At 40.1% G+C, this 23,388-nt stretch overlaps 2 protein-coding genes across 2 annotated transcripts; both read left to right on the top strand.

The window, feature by feature from the left end:
• The first annotated feature begins 4,110 nt into the window (after positions 1–4,110).
• On the top strand, positions 4,111–4,530 carry LOC125582267 (kunitz trypsin inhibitor 4-like). Its single transcript, XM_048748865.1, has one exon. It carries the CDS (start codon positions 4,111–4,113, stop codon positions 4,528–4,530), a length of 420 nt encoding a protein of 139 aa, XP_048604822.1.
• Positions 4,531–21,755: 17,225 nt separating this feature from the next.
• LOC106379993 (kunitz trypsin inhibitor 4) lies at positions 21,756–22,624 on the top strand. The gene has a single exon (XM_048748599.1). It carries the CDS (start codon positions 21,783–21,785, stop codon positions 22,479–22,481), a length of 699 nt encoding a protein of 232 aa, XP_048604556.1. The 5' UTR covers positions 21,756–21,782; the 3' UTR covers positions 22,482–22,624.
• Positions 22,625–23,388: the final 764 nt, after the last annotated feature.

The following is a 23,388-nucleotide window of genomic DNA, read 5'->3' as shown; positions in this document are numbered from 1 at the left end:
GTAAATACCACGTAAGCATAAATCGTCGTAAAGACCACGTAACCAGAAATCGTCGTAAAGACCACGTAAGCAGAAATCGTCGTAAAGACCACGTAAAAAGATTTAAACATAAAACACGTTAATTCCACGTAAGCATAAATCGTCGTAAATACCTCGTAGTGTAAAAACTAGAAAAAAGGGAAAAGGATCAAAATACCAGAATAACATGTGGCAAGACTTCCAGCAATTATAATACGTAAGTCTCGCCCACATGAATTCTAATATCTTATCCTTTTCCTATTTTTTTCAAATATTTATAATTTGAATATGATTTTGCTGAGGAATGTGATTTCAGATAGGTGTGTGATTTGGGAGTTTATGTGTGGTTTGAGAATGAGAGTTGTGGGTATATTTATAGGAAAGCAAGCCTCGTTAATTCCACGTAGGCAAAATCGTCGTTAATACCTCGTAAACAAAAACACGGGCCTTTGTGATTCCTCGCAATTTCCTCGTAAAAAAAAACACGGGCCTTTGTAACTGCTCGCTATTTCGTCGTAAACTTACGACGAATTTGCGACGATATGTAATCTTATATATACACCCGAGCGCTCACTCTTTCTTTCCTCTCTACTTCCTCTCTACTTCCTCTCCATTTCGTAGCAATGGTAAGCCTCTCTGATTCCTCTCTAATTTGGTTAGTTTAGGATAGATTAGGTGGTTAGTATAGGGAATTTAGATAGGTTTGCGGATTTTATGTTATTTAGTGTTGATTAGGTGGATAATGTTGGGAAATATATTGTTGATGTTAATTTTAAAAATTTCATTTTTTTCCCAGGTTCGAAAAGGAAGACTTACTGCCCATTACAGAGAGATCTTCGGTGAGCCGGGTAGTCGTTTAGACCCGGCCTCTTCTTCCGCTCCCAGTTCTTCGGGCCAGGAGACTGTCCCCGAGACTCAGTACACTCAGAGAGTCTCTGGGTCTACTTCTTCTAGTGCACCATCGGCTCCTCATGTGCCTCCTCCGATGCCTCCTCCTGTGCCTCCTCCGATGGCACCTCCGATGGTCGCCGATATTCATCCTGATCTGATGGTGCCTCCAAGTTTTCCTTACTCGCAGTACACTGTAGAGGACATTCTCAGTCTGCCAGGCAGAGAAGGTTTACCAGTCATCGACCCAGACCGACCGGACGGAACGTTGTGGTATGTTGCATTTTTTTTTTAATTCGTTTAAATTTCTTTTATAACATTAAAAAATAATTTATATTTTAAATTTGTATTTTCCAGGTGGGGGGTTGACGGATGTCTTGCATCGGACGTAACTGACACGATCAAGGGTTACTTCTCCATGGCACATCCAAACTGGAGTAAGACGCCTCACTACGTCAGAAAGACGTGGTTCAAAATTTACGCTGTAAGTTTCTATTAATTAATTATATATATTTTAATTTTTTCATGATTTATATATATACTTTCTAAAAAACTAATTGTTAATTTATTTTTTCCAACAGCAAAAATATAATTGGGCCTTGGGGATCACTGAGAGGGTGAGGAAGAAGTTTAACGCGAAAGCGAAAGTTCGCTTGTTGGACACGGTCTCCAACTGGAAGGGTGACTGGATCGTGAAGGGGTATGAGCGTGGCAAACCCGCTGAGCTCACCACGGATGTGTGGGATGGCCTCATCCGTTATTGGCGCCTTCCTGATTCCATTAGAATCGCCCAGGCTTGCTCTAACTCCCGTAACACGGTCGATGAGCACGGGAACGGGCCGATGCTTCACACTACGGGCCAAAAACCCCACGCCGGTGTCCGTTTGGAAATGGTAATTAAATATTTTATTAAATAATTTTTTTAATACATATATTAATTTATTCTAACTTTCTTAACTGTTTTTTAGGCCAAAGAGACGGGACATCTCCCGTCTCTTATGGAACTTTACGAGAGGACCTACAAGAACAAGGCGGGCGTATTTGTAGATGGCAAGTCCGAGCAAATCTACAACGACGTAGTTGCTCGGGTTGAAGACCGCCAGACTCAGCTGACCCAGCAGTCTACCGACGGATTACCCGTCACCTTATCCACACTTGAAGTGGATAAGATTTACGAGGAGGTAAATATTCAAAAAAATTAATTTTTAATTATTCATTTAATTTAACTTTAAATTTTTAATTACAATATTTATTTTTTGTTTTAAGGTTGTCCCTAAAAAAAAGGGACGGACGTTGGGTATTGGTTCCGTCAACGATGTTCCAAGAGCGACATCATCTTATGGTCAGCGACGGGATGATGAAGTCACGGAGCTGCGTAGAGAGTCCGCTCAGCTGCGTAACGAGTTGACCGCGACAAAATCTCGTATGGTTGGAGTCGAGGGCTTCTTGGACTTTATTGCGGCCACAAATCCGGAATGGGAGTCCATGTTGAGGAACATGCGACAACAACATCCCATTCAAGGCGAGTCATCCGACGTACATAACGAGGCGGATGTTACGAGGAGGAGTGATGAATTCTACCGGGCGATGAACGACCCTTAGTTTTTTTTTTGGTTGTTGTATTATATAAATTCAAAACTTATTTATATATAAAATATTTTCATATTGATTTATTTTTATTTTGAATTTTAATTTATTATTAAATTAAATAATTTTAATTATTTTTTAATTATATTTTTAAATTCTGTAAAATAATAAAAACGAAGTAAATTCGTAGCCAATGTACGACCTCTTTATGTGGAAACCTTACGAGGAAATGACGAGAAACATTTAATGAGTATTTTACGAGGAATCATTTACGAGGAAATAACGAGGAAAAGTTTACGACCATTTTACGAGGAAATTATTTCGTGGTTGTTACGTGTATTTTGCGAGGAAACTCTTTCAAGGTATTTACGTGTAGGTTACGAGGAACTATTTTCGAGGTATTTAGGAGGAATTATAGCGACGTCCTTACGTGGAATATTGACGTGGTCTTTACGACGAATCGTCCTACTTCGTCTTTACGACGAAATATATTCCTCGCTAAGTTACGACGAATTAGCGAGGAAATATGTGTTACGACAGACGTGTAACGAGCAAACGCGTTTCCTCGCTAATTCGTCGTAAAGGCTCTTTTACGACGAATTAGCGAGGAAAACCGCCCTCGTTAAGATTATGTTTTCTTGTAGTGAAATAATTTCAATGGGTTATTCGAACCAGAACTAAAATTTAAAAATATCTGAATGAGGCTAAAATATCAAACTCCGAAAACCCAAAATCTGAATTAGATCCTAACCAAATCGGAATGAGTACTCGAACGACCACCCCTAATTTCTGTATAAGATATTGTATAGGTTTAGACACATTTATCCAGAACCAAAAAACTAAAACCAAATGTAAACCTAATTCATAAAAGTGAATCATATATCTCTGGAACCAAAAAATTGAATTGAACGGAACCAAACCGCTAACCAAATAGGTATCCAAAATTTTAAAATGGAATTATATTCCCACAACTATTAATTATACTTAATTTTTAAATAGTTAAATATACTAAAAATACTATTTATTAACAAAATTACCCGAATATTTTTATCCATAAATTTAAAATTATCTAAATTATTTGATATTTTTATTCAAACCGTCCGATATTTAAAGCTGGTATAATTATTTATTTATTTGTAAACATAGTTATTGATACTATGAATATAAATGCTATTAATTGTTATTGATAATGTATATACAGAATGGTATATGACATGCGAAAATCAAAGCATCTAATAGATGAATTGGTTGCTGTCAATGATAGTCGAATACTTTTTCCACTCAAAGTAATGCATCCCGAAATGATAGGAAGTAAAGGGAAGAGGAGGTTATTTTTTTTCATTTTTTTTTCATCGGGAGGTTATAAAATACCAAGGGAAGAGGAGGTTATAATATATATATACATGTTATGGCAGTTAAATTTTTAAGAAAGTGGGTTATAAATAATTGGACCAAACAAATATCAATTGGTCATACAGGAGTTTTAATAGAATAGATAATACAAAAAAGCGTACATAGCTGTATATATGCATGTATGCTCATCCTTTGTATAAATACCGCTTATATTAACTCACATTTTCATTTAAATCAAATCAGCTACATAAACACAAAAAACACATGAGCCCTATATTTTACTTCCTTCTTGCCTTAACGGCTTTTTTAGCCACGAGGGCTGACGCCGGGGGAGCAGTTCGCGACAGTGATGGTGATATCATATCCGGTGGCAGTTACTACGTTAAAACCGTCTTCCTTAGTGAAGGTGGAGGCGGCCTGAGCCTAACCCCCAGTAGTGACAGCCCATGTCCCCTCTATATCGGGCAGGAATGGTCAAGGCTCGACTGGGGCATTCCCGTAAATTTCTCAAACTGGAAATCTAGAGTTGGGTTCGTTCCCGAATCAGAGAACCTCAACATTGAAATGGACGTCAAAGCTACGGTGTGCGTCAAGTCAACCTACTGGTGGCTCTCGGCGGACAAGGGCAGTAAGACGTGGCTAGAGGCTGGTCCGAAGCCAGATAAGCCTGGACAAGATTCGTAGAGGAGTTTTGTTGGGGTCAAAAACGGTTACGACGGAATTACCATCCGAAAATCCTCGGAGATCGTATTTCCGAAAGAGATAGTAAAAAGAAGGATACACCTTTCGTAAAATATAACCAATACGAAGTTTTTACGAAGAAGTATCCTTGAAGATTCAAACCAACCAAACCAGGCTCGGTCGTTGCGTAATTACTGCGCATACACGCCGTCCGGTCGCTACGTAGCAACCAAGTCCGGGCCGATATCGGCCGCTGCATAGCGACCGAACGTCTGACCCACCCGGTCGCTACGCAGCGACCAAGCTCGAGCCAAAGCTCGGTCGCTACGTAGCGACCGAGCTCGAACCAAAGCTCGGTCGCTACGTAGCGACCGAGCTCAGCCAAGCTCGGTCGCTACGTAGCGACCGAGCGTTTGTCTCGCTTGGTCGCTACGTAGCGACCGAGCCCGAGCCAAGCTCGGGACGCTCGGTCGCTACGTAGCGATCGCACTCGGTTGCTACGTAGCGACCGAGCTCGAGCCAAAGCTCGGACGCTAACGCTCGGTCGCTACGTAGCGACCGAGCTCGAGCCAAAGCTCGGTCGCTACGTAGCGATTGGGCTCGAGCCAAAGTTCGGTCGCTGTGTAGCGATTGAACCCTTCCGAACATCGATACGACACCAATCCATGCATTCTCGTCGAACCTTCGAATGCTATCTCCCGAAGACCGTAGCAAGCTCAGTCCATGTTTTCCGCTATTCTAGCTCATCGATCAAACTTCGCGGATTAGAAACCGCGGAAAATTCGTAGTAAACGTGTCGAGTCGGAAGACAACCAAAGGTACCTAAAACACGACTCGAGGCTCATCCTACGATTTCCTAACCAAAAGCCCGTAAACCACAGCATGGTTTACGCTTGGCCCACAAGGAAGGATAAATGTCAAGTTTTCGCGGATAAATATGGAAGTTTTGAAGATAATTGTGAAGATCGGGAAAAATGGAATATCTCCATTTTATGCTATGACGGCTTAAGGGCAGAAGAGTAAAAGCGTAAACCGACCTTGGAGATAGTATATAAGAAGTCCTAGGCGAGGAGCATGGGGGAGGATTTTTTAGACTCGGAATTCTCTGCATTTAGAAACTTTACGCTTTATTCTCGACAAGTTAGGTTTCTATGACTGGCACTCAATTACTAGACGAACTCGCCCAGGTAGTTCGGTCTCTTGTCCAGCTCTATCAATTGAACTACGTTCGGCTTGATCCTCGAAAGGGGTACGTAGGCAGCTTTTAACAAGGTTCAGTCCGAAATCAATCAAAAAGCTTTTATGTATCTTTTTCATTTTTTGTTATCGAGCTGCGACTCAACTAGGTTTGAGCTTTTAGGCCGCTAGAACTAAGTAACTCGCTGACAGTCTTTGCGGCCAAAGCTTTTATGATCTCTTGTAATGATCGAAACGCTCTTACGCGGACTCGAAATAAGATCTACTGTTTTCTCTAAACTCGTTTGTTATCTTTTCATGATTTCTGCATATATTTGGTCACTTGTCGTTGGCTCTCGCAGAGATCCGGGACTTCTGGGAAATTAGGGTTTTCCTAGTTTCCTTATTTAAACGGAAATCGACAGTGCGAATTTCAGTTCCCACAGTTTTGCGCTAGAAGGAGGGGGGGGGGGAGTAACGGATTACTCTTACTCATGGCCACAAAACGCTTGATCGAAACGATGTCTGGATATATGAAAGACAAACTCGCAGCACTGACTGCTCCTATGGCCAATGCTTACGCAAACGCTGTAGTTTTCAACAAAATCGAAAACTTAGTCGCGACCTTCCGCCACAGGAAGAGCACTACAACAAGCTCGCGATTTCTCCTTGTACACACGAAGGGAAACGATAAATCTTATCAAAACCCCGTAAGTTTGGCTCATTACCGAACAAAAGAAATCTCGATGCGTAAGGGTTTTACCAAAACACGTTTTCCGAAAACATTTCGGAAGGATAAAACTTGTTCTCCCAAAAAAACCGCTGAAAAACCCAACGTTAATCGTAGAAAAAGGAAACACAACAAAACGATTACACAGCTTGGTCGCTACGTAGCGACCGAGCACGCACACTGCTCGGTCGTTACGTAGTGACCGAGCACGCACATGGCTCGGTCGCTACGTAGCGACCGAGCATACACACTGCTAGGTCACTACTTAGTGACCGAGCACGCACACTCTGCTCGGTCGCTACGTAGCGATCGAGCACGCATACGGCTCGGTCGCTACGTAGCGACGGAGCATACACACTGCTCGGTCACTACTTAGCGACCGAGCACGCACACGGCTCGGTCGCTACATAGCGACCGAGCACACACGCTGCTCGGTTGCTACGTAGCGACCGAGCACGCACACGACTCGGTCGCTACGTAGCGACCGAGCCCGCACACGCTGCTCTGTCGCTACGTAGCGACCGAGCACGCACACCGCTCGGTCGCTACGTAGCAACCGAGCTCAAGCCAACTCTCCACTCGCTACGTAGCGACCTGTAAAGCTTCAGAAAGGTCCTCCTTTGGGTTCTCTTTTGAATCCTCATCAAAACGCTTTTCGTTTCATCTCAATCGGAATTTCCGTTGAGATTTTACGACGAAAACAAGTAGGACTCTTCTTGGTTTGCTTCCACTCGCTATGTAGCAACCTGTCAGACCGTCAGTCGCTACGTAGCGACCTGTAAGGCCTCCGAGAGGTTCTCCTTTGCGTTCTCCTTTGAATCCTCATCGAAACGCTTTTCGTTTCGTCTCAATCAAAGTTTCCGTTGAGATTTTACGACGAAAACAAGTGGGACTCGTCTCGGCTCCCTTTCACTCGCTATAGCGACCGATATGACATCCTCACTCGCTATAGCGACCCGTCAGGCCTCAAAGGGGTCCTCCTTTACTTTCTCCTTTGAATCCTCGATCGTACAGCTTTTCGTTTCGTCTTAATCGAACTTTCCGTTGAGATTTTACGACGAAAACAAGTTGGCTCGACGAATCAAGACTGTACGCATCAGCTCGCCGTGTGGCTAGCTGAGAGGGCTCATTCAGCTCGCCCTATGGCGACCTGGATCACCCCTCGAGCTTCTCTCTCCAGTCTCGATCGTACAGCTTTTCGTTTCGTCTCGATTGGACTTTCCGTTGAAATTTTATGACGAAAACAAGTCAGCTCGACGAATCGAGACTGTCCGCATCAGCTCGCCGTGTGGCGAGCTGAGAGGGCCCATTCAGCTCGCCCTATGGCGAACTGGATCACCCCTAGAGCTTCTCTCTCCAGTCTCGATCGTACAGCTTTTCGTTTCGTCTCGATCGGACTTTCCGTTGAGATTTTACGACGAAAACAAGTCAGCTCGACGAATCGAGGCTGTCCGCATCAGCTCGCCGTGTGGCGAGCTGAGTGTGCTCATTCAGCTCGCCCTATCGCAACCTGGATCACCCCTCGAGCTTCTCTCTCCAGTCTCGATCGTACAGCTTTTCGTTTCGTCTCAATTGGAATTTCCGTTGAGATTTTACGACGAAAACAAGTCAGCTCGACGAATCGAGATTGTCCGCATCAGCTCGCCATGTGGTGAGCTGAGAGAGCTCACACAGCTCGCCCAATGGCGAGCTGGACCACTCCTCGAGCTTCTCTCTCAAGTCTCCATCGCGCAGATTTTTGTTTCGTCTCGATTTTACGATAAAAACCGCAAAGACTTGTTTTTCGTATAAGATCGAATCGATCGTCTAAAACGGCAACGGTCGACTTAAACGCCAAAGTTGCCTAAACTATACGAGAAATTTGAACTCTCTAAACGCAATCCGGTTTTATAACTTCTGCCTCGTTGAGCCGAAAACATCTAATGATAAACATCAGATGGATTTTTCAACGATATACAAAGCACACCTAGTAAGTTAAGTAAAACCAGTAGTACGAAGAAACGAGAACATAAACTCGGATGTTGAAATCCCTTTTTCACTCCGAAACTCTCGTTGGTATTTCGTCAAAATCGATTCGTACGAGAACACGTCAGAAGAAACAAGAATAACGAAGAAGAGGCAGCCCCAAATCATCGATGAGACTAAGGTATGTCTGATTTGAAAATTTTATTAGACTCCAAATTTCTCGTAGGAAAGGAATGAAAACGTCTTGGAAACTGCCGAAAACCCTAGGGAACTTAGAATTTAGGTGGATAGTCTAGCAAGCTAAGTCGTAGGCAATTTTTCTATCTCGATCTATTGTTCTCTAACTGTTCAGGCAAAACTCGCAAACCGATCCAATCTCTCGTACAACCGAGAAACGATTGCCACGCATTCAAGCACACTCATCTCACTTCCTAAAGAAAGAAGAAACTAGAGACACGAACGTCGTCTTAAAACCGACTTGCTCCTAGAAATTTTCGTAAAACCAACATATTCCAAGTCATCATCAATTAGTCGTGGTCTTTAATCGACCCGGATTGACGATCATCCCTTCGAAGGGATGAAACCACCCCGCGACTGACTCCGCACGGGCTTTACATCGAGCTTCTTAGGCTTTGTCTCCCTCGGATAAAAAAAGAAACAACTTCCATACGAGCAAAGGAAAGATTATACGAAACTTTCATCGTATAAATCAAACCTAAAAACGGAAAAACGTTTCCTACGACCATGGACATACTTGGCATATCAATCTCGACAAACGCTACTTGGCCCTTGTCCTATCACACTTCACTTCGATGACGAGCTAGGTTACGACATCCCCTTTATGGGCAATCCGAACCAACTCGACCTTATTGATAGCACGAAAGTGTCATGGCCTAATTATTGATCAACTACGTCCTTCGATATGCGGCTGAATACAACCTTCACTCCAAGCCAAAACATTCGACGGACAATGTAAACATGTCAAAAATCGACTAAGTTTTACATTCTCACAATTCACTCTATTTCCGAACTGCTCTAACATGAATTAAACTACTTGACATCCAAACAAGAGCATAAGTTTTGGCTGCGAATGTCTGCAAACAAATCGAAGTGTTCCTGCAAAGCAGGGTTAAGACAAAACCTTTGCAACACCACGCAACATCTTCGAGCCCACAAACAATTATCGTACCACCCAAAAACGGGAATCATACGGTAAATTCGTCATAACGAAACTCAGTCCTAACAACCAAACAGTTAACGGAAATGTTCCACTTGTCAAAAATCGACCAAGTTCCATATACTACGAATCATTTTAAGCCCGCTGTGTATTACTCGTAAAATGCGGCATGTAAGGAAAATTCGTAACAGAGCTCCTATAGCTATATGGAACATCCTCAAATAGACACAAGAGAAATCTTGGAAGGCCAACACCACACAAAGCACGGTATAGGAGGATGCCTCTTTCCGGGGACAAATCTACGCGACCCCTTGGTCCTAACTCCTCGATCGCAAATCAAATCCAAACATGAACAACAATTCTGGCTGCCAACATCCGTAGTCAAACCAGAATGTTTCCCAAACGCAGGGCTAAGACTAATCCCTTGCAACATCGCGAAACATCTTCAAGCCCACGAACATTTCAAGCACGAAACGCGGCATACGAAAGAATAACAAATCTTCAGCATCGCGAGACGTCGCAGACGCCTGAAGATTCGTTCTTCGACGAAATTTCCTTCCTCGATAAAAACACTTTCTTGGAAGACCAGACAGTCATACGCACTAACATCTTCTTAAAAAAATATTCTTCGCGAAGACTCGAAACAGTATTTTTTACCATTAAGTTTGTTGCTGATCACAACAAACTCTCAACGTCCTAAACAGACATAGCCATCTCACGAAGATGACTCTTACATCCGACACAAGGGTAATAGCGCTATAAAAGAAATCCAAAATTTCGGTCCAGCACTTCCGGTCTCCGGAGAGATGCTCGATTCGTATCAAACAAGTCGTATAAGCCGAGAACCTATCGCGGACTTTAAATTGATACGAATCTGGAAGAAATTGCAACAGGAAAAACGATAGCCTGCCAGTCACCGCACAATCCTTAAACCGAAAGTAAACCAAGGTCTTGCCCTAAACCCAGCGCACTGGTCTCTAACATCTCTAGGCATAGTATCAAACACCCTGATACGAGATCCCAAAATTTGTCTCTTTGCCAATATTCGAACGTCTTCAGAAAATCCCGCAAGTTTACACACTGCGGAAAACTCTCGAAACATATTATGGATATGACAATTCACACAGAGTTAGATTACGAGACGACAACTCGTAGTCTTCCCTCTACACCCATACAAAATGCCATCGGCAGCAACACGCCTTATAACCGCTACATAAAAACTAGACCATAAATGTCCTACTAGAAAACTAGTCATAAGAACCTTAACTCCAAGACGAACTACGAAGGGCTTGATCCCTTCAACAAGGGTACGTAGGCAGCCGTCATAAGGCGCAGCCCTAATCTTATCGCAACCTCGAAACGGTCCAATACTTGGACAAGGATTTCGGGGATTGGGAACCATAATGAGCAACCCACCATGCCTCGTTCTCGGTGAGATGTACCGAGTGAGGCACGAACTCCATCTTCGGAACAATGAACTCTTCGTAAGCACTCGCGAATGAAGACCCTTTTTTTGCAACCTTTTTCTTGCTCGACATCTTTATACTTCTCTTGACAAAAATAGAGAAAAAGGGTGGGGAGAAAGGAAGAAAGTTTTTTCTTAAGAAAGATCTTAGAGAAAGACAAAGAAAGTGAAAAAATTAGAAAACAAGTTACCTCCTTTCTTATAGGCATGAGGATTTATTATTCAAGCTCGGACTTTCGGATATTAATTCCATCCATCACACCTAACTTGCCAAACATGCCTAACCGCACGCTAGGATCCTACGATGCATGATCCTAATGGGCTGGGGTGCTAACTGTTGGGGTCAAAAATGGTTACGACGGAATTACCATCCGAAAATCCTCGGAGATCGTATTTCCGAAAGAGATAGTAAAAAGAAGGATACAGCTTTCGTAAAATATAACCAATACGAAGTTTTTACGAAGAAGTATCCTTGAAGATTCAAACCAAACAAACCAGGCTCGGTCGTTGCGTAATTACTACGCATACACGCCGTCCGGTCGCTACGTAGCAACCAAGTCCGGGGCGATATCGCACGCTGCATAGCGACCGAACATCCGACCCACTCGGTCGCTACGTAGCGACCAAGCTCGAGCCAAAGCTTGGTCGCTACATAGCTACCGAGCTCGAACCAAAGCTCGGTCGCTATGTAGCGACCGAGCGCTCGTCCCGCTCTGTCACTACGTAGCGACCGAGTGCTCGTCTCGCTCTTTCGCTACGTAGCAACCGAGCTCGAGCCAAAGCTCGGTCGCTACGTAGCGACAGAACACGAGCCAAAGCTTGGTCGCTACGTAGCGACCGAGCGTTCGTCCCGCTCGGTCGCTACGTAGCGACCGAGCTCGAGCCAAAGCTTGGTCGCTACGTAGCGACCGAGCGCTCGTCCCGCTCGGTCGCTGCGTAGCGACCGAGCTCGAGCCAAAGCTCGGTCGCTTAGCGGCCGAGCTCGAGCCAAAGCTCGGTCACTACGTAGCGACCGAGCGCTCGTCCCGCTCGGTCGCTACGTAGCGATCGGGCTCGAGCCAAAGTTTGGTCGCTGTGTAGCGATTGAACCCTTCCGAACATCGATACGACACCAATCCATGCATTCTCGTCAAACCTTCGAATGTTATCTCCCGAAGAACGTAGCAAGCTCAGTCCATGTTTTCCGCTATTCTAACTCATCGATCAAACTTCGCGGATTAGAAACCGCGGAAAATTCGTAGTAAACGTGTCGAGTCGGAAGACGGCCCAAAGGTACCTAAAACACGAATCAAGACCCATCCTACGATTTCCTAACCAAAAGCCCGTAAACCACCGCATGGTTTATGCTTGGCCCACAAGGAAGGATAAATGTCAAGTTTCCGCGGATAAATATGGAAGTTTTGAAGATAATTGTGAAGATCGGGAAAAATGGAATATCTCCATTTTATGCTATGACGGCTTAAGGGCAGAAGAGTAAAAGCGTAAACCGACCTTGGAGCTAGTATATAAGAAGTCCTAGGCGAGGAGCATGGGGGAGGATTTTTTAGACTCGGAATTCTCTACACTTAGAAACTTTAGGCTTTATTCTCGACAAGTTAGGTTTCTATGACTGACACTCAATTACTAGACGAACTCGCCCAGGTAGTTCGGTCTCTTGTCCAGCCCTATCAATGGAACTACGTTCGGCTTGATCCTCGAAAGGGGTACGTAGGCAGCCTTTAACAAGGTTCAATCCGAAATCAATCAAAAACCTTTTATGTATCTTTTTCGTTTTTTGTTATCGAGCTGCGACTCAACTAGGTTTGAGCTTTTAGGCCGCTAGAACTAAGTAACTCGCTGACAGTCTTTGCGGCCAAAGCTTTTATGATCTCTTGTAATGATCGCAACGCTCTTACACGGACTCGAAATAAGATCAACATGATTTCCGCATATATTTGGTCACTTGTCGTTGGCTCTCGCAGAGATCCGGGACCTCTGGAAAATTAGGGTTTTCCTAGTTTCCTTATTTAAACGGAAATCGACAGTGCGAATATCGGTTCCCACAAGTTTCTTCCAGATCAAGAAAGCTAATGGAGGAATACTTAGGGGTTACAATATTGCGTTTTGTCCAAACGATAGCGATTGCGTCGATGTCAGTGTATATTTGGAAAGAACTACCGGTTGGCGTTTGGGTTTAGGACCTATACCAATCGAGGTTGAGTTCGTAAAGGCTACTAGGACAGAGACTTTGTCCAAGACTATGTCTATTATCTGAGAGATAAGTGTTATAACTCAAGACTAATAATAAAAACTCTTATCTTGTGTTTCTCTGTTAGTTTTGTTCATCGTACCTGGATTTAGTAACATTTTGTGGTGAACGACACTTAGCTCTGATCAACGATGAGGCTTTGCTTGTTAAGTTCCAGAAGGCTCATGATGAACCAGCGAAAACAAAGAAACTGGCCTCTTGAATAATGGTTGGAATAATACCAACAACCTGCAATCATTTTGATTTTTTTCTTTGTGTGTTTGATCAGTTTGCCATGTGCGTTTGATTTGTGTAAGGATCCTGCTTGTTTTCAAATTAACTACATAGTTTATAATCAAGTGGAAGTACTTGCAAAACCATATGATTACAAATTTGATTCAAATGGGTGCGATAGATAAAATAAGTTAAAATTAATGGAAGCAGGCTTTTATTACTAATCAATTTGTACTCGCAAAAGCAAGACGTCAATTAATAAAGAGAACTCGCAAAACACAGTGCCAGTTTATTACTAGTAAATATAGGAAAATTGCCAAACATATCACTTTTTGTTATAAAAGAGATACTGTGAAAGCTTATTATTACCCATAACCAGAAGTCTATATTTATACAAGTATTAGATCGTCTTATTTACACCGTCATAAGAGAAAAAAAAATCATAAGAAAAAAGAAAATCATATTCCTAATAGGACTAAGAAATAATATTTATCCTAAATACATATGGAAAAGAATAAACATCAAGTATGGATAAATACAAACTCTCATTCGCCTAAGTCATTAGCGAATGGGGCGGATGGATAGCTGATGGGCCGGATGGATAGCTGATGGGCCGGATGGTTTGGGCCTGATATAGGTCGATCACCACTTGGTTTATAACACTCCCCCTTGATCGACACATCCGGTTCAGGGCTTGTAACATGCTTAATGTTGCCTCATTAAAACCTTTCCAGGAAAACCCAGTGGGACAAAACCATGGATAAGGAAAAAGAATACAACACATGAACTAACCCCGTGTATGCTCTTCAAGTTGGCGCATGGAAAATTTGATAGTTTAGCTTCATGGGCGCCAGGTCTTGAACTGGTCCTTTAATTGGCACGTCCCAAACTGATAGATAAATTTCATGGACGTGTGGTTGGTGTAGACATGGTGAAGAAGTCGGCTGACATATCATATGACTGAACTTGTAGTCCTTTGAGCTTCTTGAACGTTGATGTAGGAATAACTCTTGCCGAATTGTAACTTGAGTTATCTTGTAGCTCTCATATCTTCTGGAACTTCATTAAGACATGGTCAAGACGTGTATCTTTGCAGCTGACCATATGTCCTGGTCGAACGGATGGCACTCGACCAGTACTCGGATGGACCTCTAATCTGCGATCAAACTTTACTCGCAAGTCCTCTCATGTCCCACGGATCCTCTAGTCACATGGCTTTGCCATACCATGGACACTTTAATATATATTGAGTCATCGACCCAAACACATACGAATCACTTGACTTCTCACGGACATGCCTTCGTTCATTCGGACATACATCACCCGTATGTGCTAATGGCTTATCCATTATAGCCGATCTTTCTTCATTGGTCGATCCATGTTGAGTTATAGACCTTGTCTATACTCGTCCATACCCCATGAGTGTTTAAGGTCATATCATTAATAATCATTGCTGCAATGAGTTTTATAATCTCATCAAACTATGGATCTGCAGTCAAATACACTCAAGGACCTTTATACATGGTTATCGATGCCATATCCATTTGACCTCGACCAGGCATACTTCCGGTCACTCTCTTGGACCATTATGGTTTCCTTTTATCCACTGATATAAACATAATGGCTTGTGCTTACATTTCAGTCCCATACTATAATCTTATTGCTTGAAAAACATCGCAGTCCACACTTTTTTTGATGGCATCTCATGACCTACTTGTAATGCTGATTTATTATAAACACAAGAGATTTCTTCTATAAGAATATATGGACTGATTTGGATTGTTCTTTATCTAAGTCCTTCACTAAGTTTTACTTAGTCTTATCATATTCAATGCAGATGCTTTTGCTTCAGTCCATGAACAGCTTAGGAACAATGCTGTTCTTTGAGAACTTCTTTTCTCATCTTTCTGGTACCTTTATTTTCTTTATCCAGTGATCAATATACTGCTTACTACATCATTATTTCTTTTGTTTCCAGACTTCATCAATTTCGAGTTTGTGTAGTAGCATCCACCACATAGGAGCATATTTCCTTATAATCTGTTCCTTTGGTCTCTATGAGTATCCTTGTGTAACAAGCCATTCTTTGAATGCTGTAAGTAGTAATGTGAACGACCTCTTGACTACTTGGTCACGTTCCACATCTCACGATTTTCTTTCTCTCACAAGACCCATTTATCCACTGGTCTATATCATCAGATGGCGTTTCTATATATTTGGCCAATACACCCATCTCTTCTTTAAACTCTTTAAACCTCACGTTTTCTTTTAATCTGATCTTTATTCTTTATGAGTACTCTTACGTGGGTCCATGATCCTCGCTTTATATCTTTAAACTCAAGTGCTACTTTCTTTTATGAGCTCTCTTATATGTACATACATCATTGGTGTTAACACTCTTATGTAGTTTCATAGTGTTCCAGACATGATCTAATAGATTTGAGATCTTATTATCCAAGACTTTTACTACCTTGCAGTTTGGCGTCCCAAACTACATGGTTTGGTACCTTAGATGTTTAGCTGGCCAGCCGTATCTCTCTATCTGGACTGGTTTCCTTTGAACTCAAATTTGTATCATTCTATGCACCTTTCATTTCTTTCCGAGGTTTCTTATCTTTTGGAACTTATTTGTCTATCTTGTATAGGCACTGTAGCAACTTCATTGTGTCTCTTAGGACATCAAATTCGTGGTGCTAAGCTGGTATGACTTAGTCATTCTTTTCTTTTCGGGTCAATGTGTCTGGCATCTAGTTCTGCTAGCTTTTGTATCATTTGATCACATTCTTTGGACGTCTTAAATCATATTTTCTAGTCCGAGGATCTTGCAAAGACAATGATGGTAAATACCATTATATTTCTCTTATTCTCTTTTACCAGCTTATTTCTTTCTCCCCCTGATGTTGGATAGTCGGATTCATCAGTCATGCGATCCGTGTACCTGGCCATAATTTGGTCACCCATATTTGGCACAAGGTCTCTTAAAAAACGTGGGAGAAAGACATGTTCCTATCCAACATATATTCCCAATCTTTTCCTCAACCTCTTCTGAGGTTCCATCCTAGACGGCACATATGTATGTGGTGGTTTATTCAAAATCTCTTAGGATGGTATATGTCTGGTTTATGACCCGTATTCATTCTGAGATGAGATTATCTATGCTCACTTATATGGCCTGATGCATATTAACCTTACACATGTAAATCCCCCAATCATTAGGTAGTGGCCTTTGTAGTATAAAGAATTCGGCCAAGTCTTATTATGGTCATAAACCATGTCACACGGATTTGTAGTATGTTCATGGATCACAGTTTGTCCTCACTCCCCCTCATGGACATACTATAATCACGTGGTACTTGGGACAATAAAGCCTAATGAGTTTCCCTTGTGTACATGTTACACAACGTGAGATTTTATGGGATAACTCTTTGTGCCTTTTGCAATATGTGCATCAATTTTTAAAGATCTGGATGGCTAATCCAGTCATGCCATAAAGTGTATAAAATTTTGTGGGTATACAGGTTACCATGGCTTTTGCCTTTATCATACTGATCCTTGGCATAGTCTAGATCAGTAGAGTATGTAGGTATAGTCTTGACCACTTTCTTATAAGGCCTTAGGCGATTTTCTTATAATCTGAAAGGAACTTTTGTTTCCTTTGCCCATTGGTTCAATGTGGAAACCATTCATGCTCAAGTCTTTATAACTCAATGGGTCTTTTATTGGGTGAATAAATTTGTGCCCCTTTAGGCAATGCCGTGGTCTATAATAGACTGACTATCCTTTTATTAAGTTTTCATTGTCATTTATCAATCAAGAAATCATCAAGAAAATTAAACATGATAACTAAAAATAACTCTTATTATTGCTATAAAATTGTAAATGACAAGCAAATCAAAGCAAAACATAAAATCAGAATGTCGAAATCTCGTTTCTTTAGTCAATGTATAAGCCTGCCTCACAATCCATATATTTCCACACGGCTTCCTTGGATTCCTCCTTATCATTTTTAGCCTCATTGGTTTCAGGAGGTCTCATCTCACTGTTTCGTTGCTCAATGTATCTTTTCTGAAGTTTTTCAAATCTGCTAATGGTATCTATAACTTTCTGCTCTCTTTGCTCAGTTGCCAATAGGCATGACAATAGGTCATTATAGGTGGTGAAACCCTTAGCCTTATGTGATAACAACAGATCCTTTGGATGGAATGTGGAATAGGTTTTATATAGTAAATCCTCATTTGTTACCACTTCACCACATAGTTCAAGGCTATAGGCGATTTTCATCAGAGCAGAATTATATTCGTCCACAGATTCAAAATCCTGGAACCTGAGAATCTTCCATTCATTCATGGCTTTTCGCCATAATGCCATTGAGTATCTGGAATATAGTTTTATTCAAAGGTCACAAGGATCCTCAATATTTAAGTACTGATCTCTCAGATCCTCAGTGAGATGATAGCGCATAATTGTTATGGCTCTATGCTTTTCACTGTCAATTGCATTATTGCCATCAATGATACATTTCCCGAGTCCTCTAGACTTCAGGGCAACTGAAGTGTTCATTACCTATTCTAGATAATTATCTCCAGAGAGATTTAGGGCAGCATAATCCGAAGGCTCAAATTTCGACATCTGAAACATATTATTAATCAGTTCAAGATGCAACCGAGTCAATAAAATCAATGCATACGGTTTCACAAGTCTCTCGACCAAACAATTAACTACTCGACCATGGTGCGAGAAAAACAAGTATGCAAGGTCTATATGATGCTTTAGGCCACACGGCCTTATAAAATTGTGATGCAACAACCCTAGAGGTCGGATTTTATATATGAATGCAATCAAAGCATCAATCATAACAACAATCATATTCAGGCCGATTTTTAAATTAATTTGAGACCAGGTCAATAATTCTTATGTTTTACTTTTCGTAAAACATTTAGTATGATAAAAAAATCAGAATAATAATGCAAGTATCATCAGATCATATCAGTGTTTCAAGGCCCATTTTTTCGGTTTGATTTTATCAATATCAAGCTTTACAAAAGAATTAAATCAGATTAATCAGTCAATTTTAGCAATTCTCTAGCAATCCTAACAGTAAAAAAAAATTTCCAGCAAGTAGAAAAGAAAATTTCAGGAAAAAAGAAATTTTCTACTTTTAGCAAAAAGGAAATTCACAATTCTGGACAGATTATGGTTTTAATCAAAACTAGCAATTTTCCTAATCAGTTCATTATATTCAAACAATTAATAACAATATGGAAACTTCTTTATCAATCGATTTATGCAAAAAGAAAAATTAGGGTTTTCAGCAATTTAATTTTAAGATCAAATTCGATTCTAAACAGTTCTATTTATTCAAACAATCATCAAAGATAATTCAAGGTTTTAATCTAGCAACCTAAACCTCAGTTACATCAAAATCAATCAATCAAAACAGTCAGGTCAATTTAGGTTTTTGATATTTCAGATTTTCAAAACATCATAAAGGAAACAGATCATATAATTTAGATTTAGGGTTTCAATACCCTTACTGATCAATCAATGTTCTAGCAACCCTAACAGACATTGATCTATCAACTTAACAGGAAAACAATCTAACCAAAACTTAGTTCCATATGTAAGGGTTTCTATTATCCTAGATTAGGGTTCTTCAAATTTTAATGGTTCAGATCTTTATCAATCAACCAAATTCAGTGTAGGTTCTTTTAAGTTTCGAGTTTTACCTTAAGAAACTTATGGAGTGTAGATTTGGACCACCAAAGAGAGAAGGAGGCCGCGAGCTGATCGTTCTTCGGGTCGGGTCGCAGACGGGCTGCTTGCTTGGTCGGATCACGAACAAGGAAGAAAGAGAACGTCTGGTTTACTTGATCACGTCTAGAAAGAGCTAACTTCAAGAGAGAGAGAGAGAGAGAGCTCGGATTTGGGTTAGGAAAACGATTAGGGTTCCAAAGCAACTCGGCGACGCATACTGTAGCAGAGCGTGACGGCGCGTCAGTGATCGGATCGACAAGCGGTTTGCAGTGTCTGGTTTGTCTCGGCGAGAGATTCAATTTGATATATTGCTCGTCGTCTGGGTCCTCACGGTTTGGGAGAACGATCTCTTTGAAGTTCCGCCGGAATTAGGGTTTTGTGATATTCGCCTGAGTTTAAGGAATTTCGTGGGGGCTTAGGGTTAGAGGCTATCGTGCTGATAACGTGTTATAAAAGAGATGCTGTGAAAGCTTATTATTACTCATGACCAGAGGTCTATATTTATACAAGTATTAGACCGTCTTATTTAGACCGTCATAAGAGGAAAGGAAATCCTATTCCTAATAGGAATAGGAAATAGTACTTATTCTAAATACATATGGAAAAGGATAAACATAAGGTATAGATAAATGTAAACTGTCATTCGCCTAAGTCATTAGCGAATGGGCCGGATGGATACCTGATGGGCCGGACGGTTTGGGCCTGATATGGGTCGATCACCACTTGGTTTATAACACTTTTCATATTTGCATTAGAAAACTTTTAACGAAATATCATGATAAGATTCCAATAACTTCTTTTTGAGTTTGTTCGAAGAGAGATTTAATTATTCAACTAATATTTCTCCCTAATACCATAACTAAATATTATAATTGTAATAATTATAGATTTGAACTATTTATTATAAGTTTTCTGGTTTATCATTTAATAAATCAAACACTTCTTAGTTTATACATAGTTTACATATACTAAAATAGTAAAATATATATTATATCTATTTTATCGGTATATTCTTAAGTAACTAAACCTAAAATGCGTATGTTAATAAAATAAGTAATTATTTTCTTGTTTTAGAATTATATAGTTTTTAGACTGAACTGGTGAATATATACTAGACATACATTTATATTTCGAGTCTTCACTTATATTATATAACAATATGATATATTAGATTTGAACACTAACTTCGAAATTGAATTTGCCAGTGTTTTTTTTTTCAAAATTTTGATTCTTAGATATATATCTGGAGTGAATTTATTTTACATATGTCCATTTTTTAAAATTGAACTTATGTAATTCACCGAATTCATAGAAAAAGTTAAAATAGAAACAAAACTCATATCAATGAAACAAAAATGAGAATGAAAGGATAATTTTATAGACGTAGAAAATGAAATTACTTATGGAAAATTAATAGTAAACAAATCGAGAGCATAAAAACTAATCATCTTTTATCATTTTACAATCGATGTTGCCTATCTGGTTTTGGTGATCTGTGTCGGCCACAAAACTTTATTTTTTTGTGCATATGAAGTCTTAGAAAAAAATAAAATGAGCTATAATACGTTAACTCTTCAACAAACATGATATATTTAAGAAACAAATATTTGTATTTTTCATTTTACAATAGATAAAAATTATAGTGTTACAAAATATTAAAATTATTTAATAAACAAATATTAATATAAAAACTCACTCTGCACATGCGCTCGAAATTGATTCTAATACAAAAATGCAAAACAAAAATTAGCCAATGGTGCTCAGAAAGTGGAATATATATTATAGGGTTTTATTGCATTTAACCCTTTTAAAACATCCTACATGAACAATTTCCCCACAAAAGTATTCACACGAGGATAATCCATGAAAACACGAGGCTAAAATTACTTCTATACTATAAGGCACATGCTTTCGTATTTTTCCTCTTTAAATTAACCTTGTCGTTATCCTTATCTTCTAGAGGCTTGCGCTCATATTACACTAATCGAAAAACATGTGTGGAAACTTATCCAAACAAGGGTGCTGAATTTGAACCAAAACCAGATTGAACAGAGAAAATTAACGCTAGTTACGGAACTAAAACCATCATTAACCCCAGTCTCTTAACTAGAGTTCTTAATTTCGGTTAAAAAACGGTTATGTTTTTCTTAACTTTTAACAAAAAAAAATTAAGAACTGTTTTTTAAATAAAAATCCGACGGACAGACCAGTCCTAAACCAGAGCTATAATGGAGATACATATATAAACTTATTCGTTAACCAACGGTCCAAAACAAGTCTAAAAGTCTTTTTTTTTTTTTTTGAGCAACTTCTAAAAGTCTATATATCTCCCCATAGAAAGAAGCGTTCTTACTTCATAGCAAAAGAAAAGTTTAAATTAAAGAAGCGTGGAAGGAAAGTGGAGTAAAATAAGATAGGCCTTTTCTCAAATCTCAATGTACTTGTTTAATTTTAAAGTTAATAATTCAAACCCAAAAACCAAGCGTACACAAAGCTGTATGCACATTCGTGTATAAATACTGATCACATGGACTCACATTTTCTTCATCCAGTAACAATCAGTTATAATCAACTACATAAACACAAAAGGATTAATCCTATGTTTTACTTCCTTCTTGCCTTAACCGCTCTTTTGGCGGCAACCCCAAACGCAGCCAAACCAGTTCTCGACACTGATGGTGATTTCATATTCGATGGCAGTTACTACGTTCTACCTGCCATCTTCGGCGCTGCCGGTGGCGGCCTGAATCTCGCCTCTCGTGGTAGCAACCAATGTCCCCTCTTTGTCGGGCAGGAAATTTCAGAGGTCGACAGGGGAATTCCCGTCAAATTTTCAAATTGGAGACTTAAAGTTGGGTTTGTTCCGGAATCAGAGAAGCTCAACATCAAGATGGACGTCGAAGCTACAATATGCGTTCAGTCAACCTATTGGTGGGTCACTGCAGCCCCAAGTGGCTTTCGGACATCGTTCATAACGGCTGGTCCTAACCCGGAAGCAGGAGAAGATTCGTCGAGGAGTTTCTTCCAGATCGAGAAAGCTAAAGGTTTTCCTGACGGTTACCATATTATGTTTTGTCCTAACGATAACGATTGCATCAATGTGGGGATAGTTGTGGACGAATATGGCGTTCGGCGTTTGGCTTTAAGCTCCATGCCATTCCCGTTTGTGTTCATGAAAGCTACTGGTACACAGACTTCGTCCAAGCCTATTATGTCTATCATCTAAGAGAAATTGATGACTACAAAACTAAAAGGATATGAGTTGCTATAACGTACAACTAATAATAAAACTCTATCTGTGTTCCTTGTTTTCTTTGTTCATCTTTAATGGAATGAAACATCTTTCCTTTGTTTCTTTTTTCTTTTTAATTATCTCTCTACTTTAAGATTCGCATAACTTGGAAACTAAACAGAAACATTGTCTCTCTATTAGTCGAAGTTATAACTCTTATCCTCTTGATTTTGTAATCTTTTAGAACATCCATGTTTCCTCTCTTAACCTTTCTCTTTCCTTAGTTCCTCTTCTCCCAATGGCAAAATCCGACCCGATCTGATAGTTAGTCCACCACAGATCAGTGTACATGTTTGCAGTGCAAGCGCATCGACGGCCGTGAAACTCACAAACCACGAGGCCAATAAGTAAAAAGAGCTCGTGAAAGGTGCTTGCATATTAGATACTGGATAATTATCTTCACAAGATGTACTATTGCTTCATTTTTATGTCCAATATAAATTAAGAGTTGATGTCCATATAAAATACTAAACAGTAAGAAGATGATAACTCACATGTTTTTATCCTTCATAATTCTTTCTATCATACTCACTCAAAAATAAAAATAAAAAAGTTACTCTTTGATTCTTCTTCTTCATCAACATATATAGGTGATGAAGAAGAAGAATCAAAGAGTAACTTTCTACCATACTCACTTAAAAACAAATAAAACGACACGCCATAACAAGGATTTAACGTTTACTATATGTATCATATAATTAAGTACGTGTTATTCATTGATAAATTGTATAACTATATATACAAAACATCGTTTACTTTTTTTACCAAAAAAAACATTGTTTACGTAATATAGTCACGTCAAAAATGATAATGTTATGTGACAAGTAGGTTTACGATCTAT

Source organism: Brassica napus, chromosome C2 (genome assembly GCF_020379485.1).
Source record: "Brassica napus cultivar Da-Ae chromosome C2, Da-Ae, whole genome shotgun sequence".
In the NCBI taxonomy this organism is placed as follows: Eukaryota; Viridiplantae; Streptophyta; class Magnoliopsida; order Brassicales; family Brassicaceae; genus Brassica; species Brassica napus.
The sequence above is the reverse complement of the archived record's forward strand: the minus strand, read 5'-3'. Positions and strand labels throughout refer to the sequence as shown.

Bases quoted from the DNA above. Each gene is read 5' to 3' on its own strand.
- LOC106379993 (XM_048748599.1), top strand. From the start codon at position 21,783: ATGGACTCACATTTTCTTCATCCAGTAACAATCAGTTATAATCAACTA.
- LOC125582267 (XM_048748865.1), top strand. From the start codon at position 4,111: ATGAGCCCTATATTTTACTTCCTTCTTGCCTTAACGGCTTTTTTAGCC.